This window comes from Sander vitreus, chromosome 20 (assembly GCF_031162955.1).
Source record: "Sander vitreus isolate 19-12246 chromosome 20, sanVit1, whole genome shotgun sequence".
Taxonomy (NCBI): Eukaryota; Metazoa; Chordata; class Actinopteri; order Perciformes; family Percidae; genus Sander; species Sander vitreus.
In genome coordinates, this window is record NC_135874.1 from 2,288,073 (window position 1) to 2,300,713 (window position 12,641).

At 40.0% G+C, this 12,641-nt stretch overlaps 1 protein-coding gene across 1 annotated transcript in view; it reads left to right on the plus strand.

The window, feature by feature from the left end:
- Positions 1-12,641, plus strand: part of LOC144535550 (uncharacterized) — a 90,110-nt gene that overhangs the window by 58,039 nt on the left and 19,430 nt on the right. Inside the window, exons 37-42 of the mRNA XM_078278088.1 lie at positions 3,376-3,492; positions 3,731-4,057; positions 4,606-4,941; positions 6,967-7,145; positions 8,980-9,196; positions 10,179-10,277. Of these exons, the coding sequence (XP_078134214.1) occupies positions 3,376-3,492; positions 3,731-4,057; positions 4,606-4,941; positions 6,967-7,145; positions 8,980-9,196; positions 10,179-10,277 (1,275 nt within the window). The remainder of the gene's footprint in view (positions 1-3,375; positions 3,493-3,730; positions 4,058-4,605; positions 4,942-6,966; positions 7,146-8,979; positions 9,197-10,178; positions 10,278-12,641) is intronic.

A 12,641-nucleotide genomic window follows, 5' to 3' on the forward strand; every position in this document is an offset into this window, starting at 1 on the left:
CTGTTTTAAAAGTACCGCTTTAGCACCGGTATCCAAACCAAACAATACCCAACTCTCAAATATTGACTCTAGATTCAAATGTTGACTACAAATCTTAAAATCAAGTTCATAAAGTCATTTTCTTTGCATTCATTTGATCCCAATCAAGATACACTGGTAATAATTGCTTTCCATTGTTAATATGTACTTAAAAACAGCTCTGAAATGCAAAATAATAGAATTTTAATCTTGTGATAAAACAGAAATTCAATGATTAATCGCCATTAAGAAAATGTAATCGTTTGACAGCCCTAGTAGTTACCCTTTTTCAGAAGGGTAGTTACTGTTTTTCAGAAGGGTAATTACCCCTGTTCAGAAGGGTAGTTACTGTTTTTCAGAAGGGTAACGAATGATTAGTTACCCTTTTTCAGAAGGGTAGTTACCCTTTTTCAGAAGGTAATGAATGATTAGTTACTGTTTTTCAGAAGGGTAACGAATGATTAGTTACCGTTTTTCAAAAGTAAAAAACAGTAACTACCCTTCTGAAAAAGGGTAGCTACCCTTCTGAAAAAGAGTAACTAATCATTTGTTACCCTTCTGAAAAAGGGTAACTACCCTTCTGAAAAACAGTAACTACCCTTCTGAAAAAGGGTAACTACCCTTCTGAAAAAGAGTAACTAATCATTTGTTACCCTTCTGAAAAAGGGTAACTACCCTTCTGAAATAGGGTAACTAATCATTCATTACCCTTCTGAAAAACAGTAACTACCCTTCTGAAAAACAGTAACTACCCTTCTTAAAAACAGTAACTAATAATTTGTTACCCTTCTGAAAAAGACTAACTACCCTTCTGAAAAACAGTAACTACCCTTCTGAAAAAGGGTAACTAATCATTCGTTACCCTTCTGAAAAACAGTAACTACCCTTCTGAAAAAGAGTAACTACCCTTCTGAAAAAGAGTAACTACCCTTCTGAAAAACAGTAACTACCCTTCTGAAAAAGGGTAACTACCCTTCTGAAAAACAGTAACTACCCTTCTGAAAAAGGGTAACTAATCATTCGTTACCCTTCTGAAAAACAGTAACTAACCTTCTGAAAAAGAGTAACTACCCTTCTGAAAAAGGATAACTACCCTTCTGAAAAAGGGTAACTAATCATTTGTTACCCTTCTGAAAAAGGGTAACTACCCTTCTGAAAAAGGGTAACTAATCATTTCGTTACCCTTCTGAAAAACAGTAACTACCCTTCTGAAAAAGGGTAACTAATCATTCGTTACCCTTCTGAAAAACAGTAACTACCCTTCTGAAAAAGGGTAACTAATCATTCGTTACCCTTCTGAAAAACAGTAACTAACCTTCTGAAAAAGAGTAACTACCCTTCTGAAAAAGAGTAACTAACCTTCTGAAAAAGAGTAACTACCCTTCTGAAAAAGAGTAACTACCCTTCTGAAAAACAGTAACTACCCTTCTGAAAAAGGGTAACTAATCATTCGTTACCCTTCTGAAAAAGGGTAACTACCCTTCTGAAAAAGGGTAACTAATCATTCGTTACCCTTCTGAAAAACAGTAACTACCCTTCTGAAAAACAATAACTACCCTTCTGAAAAAGGATAACTACCCTTCTGAAAAACAATAACTACCCTTCTGGTAAAACGGTAACTACCCTTCTGAAAAAGGGTAACTACCCCTCTGAAAAAGGGTAACTACCCTTCTGAAAAACAGTAACTGCCCTTCTGAAAAAGGGTAACTAATCATTCGTTACCCTTCTGAAAAACAGTAACTACCCTTCTGAAAAAGGGTAACTAATCATTCGTTACCCTTCTGAAAAACAGTAACTACCCTTCTGAAAAAGGGTAACTAATCATTCGTTACCCTTCTGAAAAACAGTAACTACCCTTCTGAAAAACAGTAACTACCCTTCTGAAAAAGAGTAACTAATCATTCGTTACCCTTCTGAAAAACAGTAACTACCCTTCTGAAAAAGGGTAACTACCCTTCTGAAAAACAGTAACTACCCTTCTGAAAAAGGGTAACTAATCATTTGTTACCCTTCTGAAAAAGGGTAACTACCCTTCTGAAAAAGGGTAACTAATCATTCGTTACCCTTCTGAAAAAGGGTAACTACCCTTCTGAAAAACAATAACTACCCTTCTGAAAAAGGGTAACTAATCATTCGTTACCCTTCTGAAAAACAATAACTACCCTTCTGGTAAAACGGTAACTACCCTTCTGAAAAAGGGTAACTACCCCTCTGAAAAAGGGTAACTACCCTTCTGAAAAACAGTTACTACCCTTCTGAAAAAGGATAACTAATCATTCGTTACCCTTCTGAAAAACAGTAACTACCCTTCTGAAAAAGAGTAACTAATCATTCGTTACCCTTCTGAAAAACAGTAACTACCCTTCTGAAAAACAGTAACTACCCTTCTGAAAAACAGTAACTGCCCTTCTGAAAAAGGGTAACTAATCATTCGTTACCCTTCTGAAAAAGGGTAACTACCCTTCTGAAAAAGGGTAACTAATCATTCGTTACCCTTCTGAAAAACAGTAACTACCCTTCTGAAAAAGGGTAACTAATCATTTGTTACCCTTCTGAAAAACAGTAACTACCCTTCTGAAAAACAGTAACTACCCTTCTGAAAAAGGGTAACTAATCATTCGTTACCCTTCTGAAAAACAGTAACTACCCTTCTGAAAAACAGTAACTACCCTTCTGAAAAAGGATAACTACCCTTCTGAAAAACTGTTACTACCCTTCTGAAAAAGGGTAACTAATCATTCGTTACCCTTCTGAAAAACAGTAACTACCCTTCTGATAAACAGTAACTACCCTTCTGAAAAACAGTAACTAATCATTCGTTACCCTTCTGAAAAACAGTAACTACCCTTCTGAAAAAGGGTAACACTACCCTTCTGAAAAACAGTAACTACCCTTCTGAAAAACACTAACTAATCATTTGTTACTCTTTCAAAAACAGTAACTAATCATTAACTACCTATTTTTTTGTGTACCTTATTGTAAAGTGTTACCGTTTTGAATAGTTGTCTATTCTGTGAAACCCCTAGACCATCCTAGATCATCAACAGGGTCCTCAGAGCTATGTGTTAAGGCTTCAGGCCACCCTACATGTTATTGTAGACCCAGTTAAATATGCATCTCAATTTCATAACATGTAGTAGGGGGTCTCTGCTTTGTCTCTCTTTTAGCTAAGGAGTCCTTGGCCTAAAAATGTTAAAGATCCCTGCCCTAGACTATGCATACACAGTGGGAATGTATGATAAAGAGGTGCTACATGAACATGAACTAGGGAAAAAAGGCCAAACATAAGGCCTTCCCTTTCCTGTCAATGGGCCGTTTTCATTGATCCATTTAAAAAAAGTATCTTTTCATCTTCAGCTGAAAGAATTTGATACCCAGCAGCAGGACACCAGCAGCTGGCTTACAGACCTGCAACAACGACTGGACTCTCTGAAAAGCCAAACCAAAGCTAAGGACAGACTGCACGTTGCTCAGGTGAGCTGATGGGTCGTGTTACAGGGAGAGATGGCATCCTCCTTATTAGCACAAACATGCTTTGGTAATGAAAGTGTTTTAATTATGTTTTTCACAAATGCAACTGCCGGTAAGACATCACACATTTACTGTTTATCTTCACTCTCAATGTCAGACAACAATATGCTATGGAATTCACAGATTATATTCACGCCTTCAAGCCTTAACTGTGAGATGTGCATTCTGTATCTTAATTCAGGCCATTGTGAGCTCAAAGCCCAAAGGAGACTCCAGTCTCCAGGAGCTCAGGAGACGATGCCAGAGTTTGTGTGGTCAGAACCTGGGAGAACCCAAAAATCAAGAGGTTCAACAAAAAGTAAGAGGCGCTGAGGAGCAGTGGACGAGAGTCCTGCAAAATGCTAAACAAGTCCTGGATCAGGCAGAGAAGCGGTGTGCTCTGGAGGGCAAGCTAACAGAATATGAAGCCTTGAGAACAAACACCAGAGCCTGGCTGGAAGACAAGCAGCGGAGCCTCGTCTCTCTGGACATTCAGACAGATCTAGAAAAGACAATAAACACTGCACAGGTCAGTTTGAACAATAAAAGGTTTGACAAAAACATATTCATCTGTGCTAATTACTTCACTTATGCATGTTTTTTTTCATCCTGAGTTTATTCTTCTTGTAGTATTTTTGATATTTTCATTTTACCACCACTAATCAAGGTATATGTAGGTAATGTCCTTATTTTCTCCTTGTATCAAAATGTCAGCATATTTCCATATATGGTGGTGAACTACATCTTAGATTTTTTACCTCTGAATACATTTCAAAAATGTATTTTTAAAAAGAGGTTTGTAAGTCCATTTAACTTAAATTTGAAGTAGCAGGATTTGAGCGTTCAGACTATTTGAAGTATTCAGATTCTTTACTTAAGTAAAAGTACTAATACTTCACTGTAAAAATACTCTGTTACAAGTAAAAGTCTTGCATTGAATTACGGTATATGAAAAATTCATATCATATGGAAAATGAATACGGTATAGGGTATAAACCGGTATACCGCCCAGCACTATGCAACAGTCATATTTTATTTTGCCACTCTGTTAACTTAACTGTTATTTTTTATCCTCAGACTGTCCTGAGCTGTAAGCCTGAGGGAGACTCCAGGATGACAGAACTGAGGAGACAGAGTCAGATTCTGTCTGACCTGAAGGAGAACACAAGGCAGGAGGTTCAGCAGACGGTGAAAGATTTAGAGGAGCAGTGGAGGACAGTCCTGCAGACTGCCGAGAACTCTCTGGAGAAAGCTGACGTCCATTACTTGCTCTCCAGGGAGCTGGAGGCCTTCCGCACTAAAGCAGGGAAAACTCAAACCTGGGTCAAAAAGCTCCAGCAACAGGCCGGGTCCAAAGGGAGCGGCACTCAGGGCAGCCACGCTCAGTTAGAGGACCGGCTGAACACAGCACAGGTACAACATCAAATAATAGGGCACTGTGAAAAAGAAAAAAGATGACAACATAATTTTCTCAAATGGTGGATATTCCTTTTTTGTACTGTAGCAGATTGTTTTATCTGGGCAGTGGACACATGACCTCTGTTTTACATATTAGGTTACGTTTCTTTATTAGTACCCAAGGGTAAATTTGTTGTGCAGACAGGCTACAGCAGTCCAAGTAAAAAACCACAAACAACAGCAGCATCGCCAGCATCATAAAACATCAAATATGTAAAGCCCTTACGGCCAGAATTTGTTGAAATATCGAAAAAATGAGTAAAGTTTTAATTTTCAAAGGACCCTGAAAAAATAACTAATGTCATTTGAAAACTTCTTTTTGTTATTTTCTGTCTAAAATATAATTTTTAATACTATTTTCAAGTTCTCCCCGGTCTTACCAATCTTTGTTTTATTTAAACACTCTGCACTGTACAACTTACCTCTCCCAAACTCTATTACGTTCCTGTTATCTTGATGTTTGAAAAAGAAATATGGACAGCAGAGAAAATTGAACATATTGTTGTACATATTGTTCTGATGTAAGTCTTGTAATCTACACTGCTGTGCTAAAACAACAACATCAGAACAGACACTCTCAAACACAGCAGACCGAAATGGTACATAATACAGCCATGACAAGTGCTCCTTCCCCTTTCCCCCACTGCTCCATCAGGAGCCTGAAGACCTCGAATAGATGAGCTTTAGATGAGGTACATCCCTCGTTCCAATTTATTCAATAGCATAATCGCTGAAGGTACAAAACTCTCTCTGTAGCGCTTGGTTTTACCCTTAGGAACAACATAGAGATGGCCAGAGCGGAGAAGCTGGAACTTGCCATGTAAAGGGTGGGAACCAATCCAAAGAAATTGAGTTGGCCTTGTGCTTAAAGGAACTGTAGTCCTATTTACTATTTCATTATTTCATCCATGCATGGCACAGCGGATCCGCGCGCACTGTCACCTACCATGGAGACGCTGGCCTCACTAACCTCTCCTCCTCTGAGTCGGATCTCCCTCGCGCTGGACTCAGTTTCACTGAGCATACTTACACTTACAAAATAAATAAATTGCATTAGATCAGTGAGTACAAACTGCTTATTGTGCGTAATTTGGACTGACACTGAGATGCATGTTGTTCTGTAACTGGTGTGGCGCTGCCACTATTCTCTTGATTTCCACTCCGACATTAGTTTCGTTTTGAGTGAAAGAGATGTTACATTTAGCATATATCACCACAGGTAACAAGCTAACCATCGCAAAGTATTGTGCTAATGCTGGGAACAGGCACATTGTATCTTTATAGTTGTATCCATATGATGTGACAGACTTAGGTTAATATTTCACCAGGTCCGAGGGCTAGAGGGATGTGTAGTAGACCCCATAAAGTTATCCCACAACTGATTTTGATACTGTACTGTATGGATGGTAGCTACAGGACATGCTTTCAATTCATAAGATTTAACAATACAGTGTTAGGGACAGATCAGATGGCCAGAGACTTGAGACTTGACTTGGACTCGAGCTCAAAGACTTGAGACTTGACTTGGACTTCCAAAAAATGACTTGTGAAAATCTCTGTCTCCGTGCGTGTGTAACTCGCACCCACCCACCACTAGCCTAGCTTACCACAGATCCTGGAGGTAACCGGCTCCAACTAGCCTACTGCTCCCAATAAGTGACAAAATAACGCCAACATTTTCCTATTTACATGTTGTGATTTGTATAGTCACAGCATGTACAAATAACAAGGTCACATGAGACACAGCCATCTTCTAACTGTATACATACTGGGAACTATTCTCCACAGAAGGCAAAGCCTACTTAGAATTGTCAACACACTCCAAAGGCTGGCCTTTGATTATTGTAGGAGCATGCTTCCTAAAATCAATAATCATATCCATTGTTTTTTATATGTTTAGCTTAAGAATCATACCAACTGATAAGATCATATAACATATGTCTAATAAAAAAGGAAAAATGTTTATGATTGTGTCTTTAGGGCATCTTGAGCTTCAAGTCCAATGGTGAGGCTCAAGTGATGGAGCTGAAGAGACGAGCACAGAGTCTGTGTGAGCACAAAGACCTGCAGGAAGACAAGAAAGTGGAGGTTGAGCAGACGGTCAATGACACTGAGCAGCAGTGGGTGATGGTCCTGCGGATTGCTGAGGAGACACAAAGGTACAAAGTTGTTTTTTTTTTTAAGATTATTTGTTGAGAATTTTAGGCATTTATTAGACAGGAAAGGGGGAGAGAGAGGGGAAATGACGTGTAGCAAAGGGCCGTGGGTCAGGATTGAACCCGTGGCCACTGTGGTAAGGACTGAGCCTTTGCACATGGGGCACACGCTCAACCAGGTGAGCTACCCAGGCTCCTTTTTTACATAAATACCACTGTGCGAGCTCGGCTAGAGATCAGCAGCCTGAAGCCTGTTATCCAGGTTCAGCCCTCTGTGGATGCATTGCTCTCTACTGCCATTGCCAAATGCAGAGGATACATTGCTCGTATGTGTAAATCTACTTGGCAAATAAAGATAGGATTATATTATTATATAATGAGTGTCCTTGAAGCAACACACAAAATTCTTTCCCAGTGGCACAGTTTGGGTTTGATAGCATTTTAACAAATCTGCTTATTAAAACTAAATCTAAAAATTCATGGTATTAATGTTCACTACATCTTTTTAAAGTAAATGATAAAGTACAAATATTTTGTTGAACTGAGATCTTAACAAATCGGGATTTTCACCAACAAAAAACAGGTTTTTAAAACTCAACCTTAACCAGCAGCCATTACTATGACTGGAAAGCCAATGTGAAAGTGCATTAAGATACAGCAGCGTTAAGGACAGCTAGATTCTTTCTCAGAATACCACACAAAAATCTATTTTTTTAAATACTGAGTCAGTAATTTCTTTCCACAAGATTTTTTTCTTTCTGGCCCCATTCACTGGCAAACAGATTGATGGTGGTAGACTGAAAAAACAAGCTTTTAAGGGTAATTGTGGTATTTTTCAAGTGACAAATTTGTCCAGTATTGAGCGAGAATGCTGTGAACCGGGCTGCAATGTAACCCTATAGGACAAATGTGCATTAATACTGGTCTACTTATAAATATATATTACTTATATATTTATATATATATTAGGGCTGTCAATCGATTAAAAAATGTAATCTAATTAATTACATACTCTGTGATTAATTAATCAAAATTAATCGCATTCATAATTAACGGTGCCTGAACTGATACTTTTTAAGAAAGTAAAGAACGGCTTGTTTATTGCTAAGGCCATATGGTAAAAATGAAATGATTTAATAATAATATATAACAATAACTAATTTCAGTAGTAAATTGCTGTTGAACCATCAGATGGGAAAAGGACATTTACAATAACTTCAAATGCACCACGAGGCTGTAGTTTACCAGTTTCATTGAACGCACCGTCTGCAGATTGTTACATACCGGTGTTGAATCCTCTACAGTGAAACACAGTCACACTTTACACCGTTTAGCGTTAGCTGTCAGCATTTTAACCGTGTTTAATCCAGCTACTAGCTAGCGATAGGCTAACGTTAGCTGCTGTCGAGTATAGTGTTAACTAGCGTCATGTGCAGCGGTGTTTGTGTTTCAGAGCATAAGAGAGAAGTGCAGACATATCAGTGGCACCAGATTTCGGTAGCCAGGGTTGGCAGGAAGCAGATTTTTACAAGTAAATGTTCCAATTAATAATCCAGGCAGAACATTCTCGTCTCCCTCCTTCATTTTACAGTCCAATGGTTGCTAGTAAGTAAATTGAAATACTAATTTCAAAGATTGTTGTTCCAATCAGTCACTTAGACACAAAGATATTGGAAAATATGTTCCAGGTTGGACAAAAAAAACAAGTAACCCTATAAATTACACTACAGACCTTTTTTTACACTCTGTGATCACTTGACTTTAAAGGTTGAATTAAGACTGAATGAATTGTGATTCTGATTTCTAATGTTATCTATAAATGGCTGTTACCCATCAGGCAGTTGAAGGGTGTTGTGGAGCGCCTGGTGTCCTGTGACTACCAGCGAGGCCTGACCGAGGAGCGTCTGTCTGAGTTACAGAAGCAGACCTCCAGCCTGCCGCGTGTCTTCCCCTGGCCAGGCCTGGGAGAGCGGAGGCAGGCAGTGGATCAGGCCCGGACCATGCTGGAACAGAGCTCAGCCTTGGCCCCCGTCCTCTCAGACCTCCGCACACAGGTACGCACCTCACAGGAAAGCCAATCCAATTACATGTTTTGTGTTAATTCAAAACATGACAGTGCTGAAGCAGTTTCAGACTCCAGTAAGTTAGGACATGACAGGCCTATTACATTTCCTTTTTTGTACAACTTTGTAGGGGTGTACAGAATAAAACAGTTTGAGCTTTGAAGCTTCGCTCCTTATCAACAGCGAATATTCGAAGCTTAGGCAGCAATGGCGGAGGGGGGTTGTCAACATTTCCAACCGCACATGAAGGCAGCGGAGAAAAAGAAAAAGAGATGAAGCGAGAGTTGAAGTGACGTAGCTTTGCTGTTGCAGGACACAGTAACCTGTTGTTACACTAACTCCTGGGCAGTTCAGTGCTTGTGTTTCGTTTTTTTTACTTACTAGAGGCAGTGATCGGGTTGATTTTCTCCAAAAGTTGAATCGGACTTAACCTTTTGCTGCAGGCATTCTAAATAAATGGAAATACTTGCGTTTTTATTTGACTGTGTGACTAGTGACAACAGACACAGTGTTTGTGAATTGAGTTGCGCATACTCAGCCTGCCAGTGCCTCACTAGAGCATAAGCATTATGAACGGTCGGACTATGTTTACCTTTATCAAATCACCTGACAACGACACCAGGCTGATACAGTATAACCATACAGACCTGTACAAACATTAGACTGCTCGCTTGTAACTCAACATTTCTCCGTTCTTGGCTGAGATGGACGACATAGCGCTGCATAAATTAGGCAGCAGCTAGTGGTTTAATACAGACAAAACACCACAGTAAATTTCAGCCAGCATGCACATATTTAAAAAAACAAACAAATATTCGAATCCCAAAATCGAATACCTACCCATTGAGGTCCAGCCCTACAAGTTTGTATTACTTTAATAAAGCAGAAAGAATGTGATTCAGGTTGAGTTGCGCATACAATCACATGGGACATAAGGTTTACATCTTCACTGTATTGCACTGTTCTCCTCCAGGCTGCAGAACTGTTTGAGATCACGCAGGAACATGGCTGGTCAGAACTGTCCTGGGCAACCAAGCAGGAGTCCATCCTCGCTCTGCTCAAAGGGCTAACTGTGAGTTCAGCACTCTGTGGTGACAATATACATAGTATCCTCACCAAAAATATAAAGACTATCTTTATTGTTCACTTTTTTTTCAAAGTCAACTTTTTTTATTGGCACCTTCAGACATACAATACAAATTCCACACTGTGTGACAGGTAATAGCAGATGGTGCACAAAACAGATCAACACAAATTGAACAAGAACAAAAACCCTCTCCCACCCCCCACTCTCTGCGGTCTTGAGGAAATGAAAACAAACAAATAAACAGAAACCACACTTTGCCTAATCACTCTCCTCTAATTCTTGTGGGGTCGAGGTCATTAGGTCTGATATTTGTGCTTCTGCGCTTTGCCATAGGCTGTTGATGATCTGGCTTTGTTAATCCTTGCTGTAGAGATCTCAAGCATAACTATGTCTAGAAAATACGCCAACCACAAGTGAGGGGGGAGCCAGCGTTGAGCTATCATTTTCTTGGTTGCAGTTGAGCCGGCTAGCCAAATTGTCCTCTGTTTCCCAAGCAGGTGTAATTTAGAGTCATCATTAAGTAACAAAACAATCGGGTCAGTAGGAATTTGACAATCTATCACATCAGATATTATTGATGTTGTTTTATTCCAGAACTCATGCACCTGTTCACACTCCCAGACCAAAGTTCCAGTTTGTTCAGGTTTACAGAACGTGTAATAGGGAGTGGGAATTACTTAAGAGACGTATCTCTTCTGAGGAGTCCAGTATGTCCTATGACATATGTTGAAGTGGATAAACTGGTGATTTGGGTTCTTGGAACAGTGGAAAATGTTGTCCCAAACTGTCTACCAATTAATTGCGTTCCCCTCAGGGCTCAGCTCTCACTCCCATTTCTTTACTATTGGGAGTTCTCCTATGGATACTTGCATCCGTTTAGCATAAATCTTGGACACTAATCCTCTCACAGGAAAATCAACAAACTATTTAATGACTGGGTGCGCCTCAAGACTGTTTCCCCATGGCACTCCATAACATTTTAGAGCTGATCTTAAGTGAAGATAAAAGTAGAAGGATGTCCCGGGGACCTCAAAACTAGCTCTCAGGTCTTCAAAACTCAACATACCTTTCTCATTGAATAGCTGGTCTAAAGTATAAATACCTCTGTCACTCCACTGCTTACAAGCAAAGGGTTTGTTACCAGACATTAAGTGTGCATTGTGCCATATTGGGGTATTCAAATGCCAGTTATTGGTGTAGCGTAGTTGCTCCTTCACCTGTTTAAATTTGGTCAATGTGTTGGTGATAATAGGGCCATAGGCTAGCATACACTTTTTTGGACACACACCTGCAAAGGCAAGGTCTTGCAGTCTTAGACTTCCAGTGAGGTTTTGCTCTATTTTTCTCCATGGAACTGTAGATGAGGGGTCCTTCCACACTCTGAGGGCCTGTAGCTGAAAGGCTCTGTGATACATTTTAAAGTTGGGGGGGGCCAGGCCTCCCGTGTTTGTGGTACGTCGCAGGGTAGAGTATTTTAGCCTAGGTTGTTTATTATTCCAAATATATTGCCGAATTAAGGTATCAAGTTTCTACCAGAAATTTATTGGTGGGGGTAAGGGGATCATTGTACTTAAGAAATTCACACAAGGAATTATGTTCATTTTAACAACAGCAATCCTGGAGCGCAGTGATGCCGGAAGCGCAGACCAATTGGCCAGATCCTTTGAACACTACTTAAAGGAGAATTCCACCCAATTTAACTTTCGATAGAAAAAACCCAGACCCGAATCAGTGCAGGCAACACGGAGTAGCTGCTGCTATGTACTACAAGCGTCCCCTGAGCTAAAACGGCAGTTGTCGGGGCAAGTTTTAGAGTGCCTTTGTGCCTCTTAACAGACACAAAATGCAATTAATATGTCTGTGCCACATGAACAGGGCCCTCACGTGTCAACAAGATGCGTTTTCAACTCAGACATCTCGATCCTGCCGGTAGCTCGCTTGCCCTGCTAGCTGATAGCCGTTAGCCGTTAGCTGCCGTCCGGTGAGTGTATTCAGACAGGCTTCTATGATAATCATCCCAATAACAATCCCCGGAGCGGCGGTTGTATGGCTATGTCCTCCAGAGGACAGGTCATGTCACGTCTTGAAGTGTATTCCCCCCTAAAAAAACAGTAGTGTGGTAGTAGCTGCTAGCTGCTAGCTGCCCTCCGGTGAGTGTATTCAGCGATCAAGATTAACGTAAAAATTGGCCTGAATTCTCCTTTTAATATAGTTTCATAGTTGTCCTGGACAACTCGCTGTAGCGATGCGTGTATGGTGATGCCCAAATATGTAATTTTGCTTTGGGTTGGTATTGTAACACTAATGGCTGATGTCACATGCCTGTTGTTCAATAAAAGAAGATTGGAT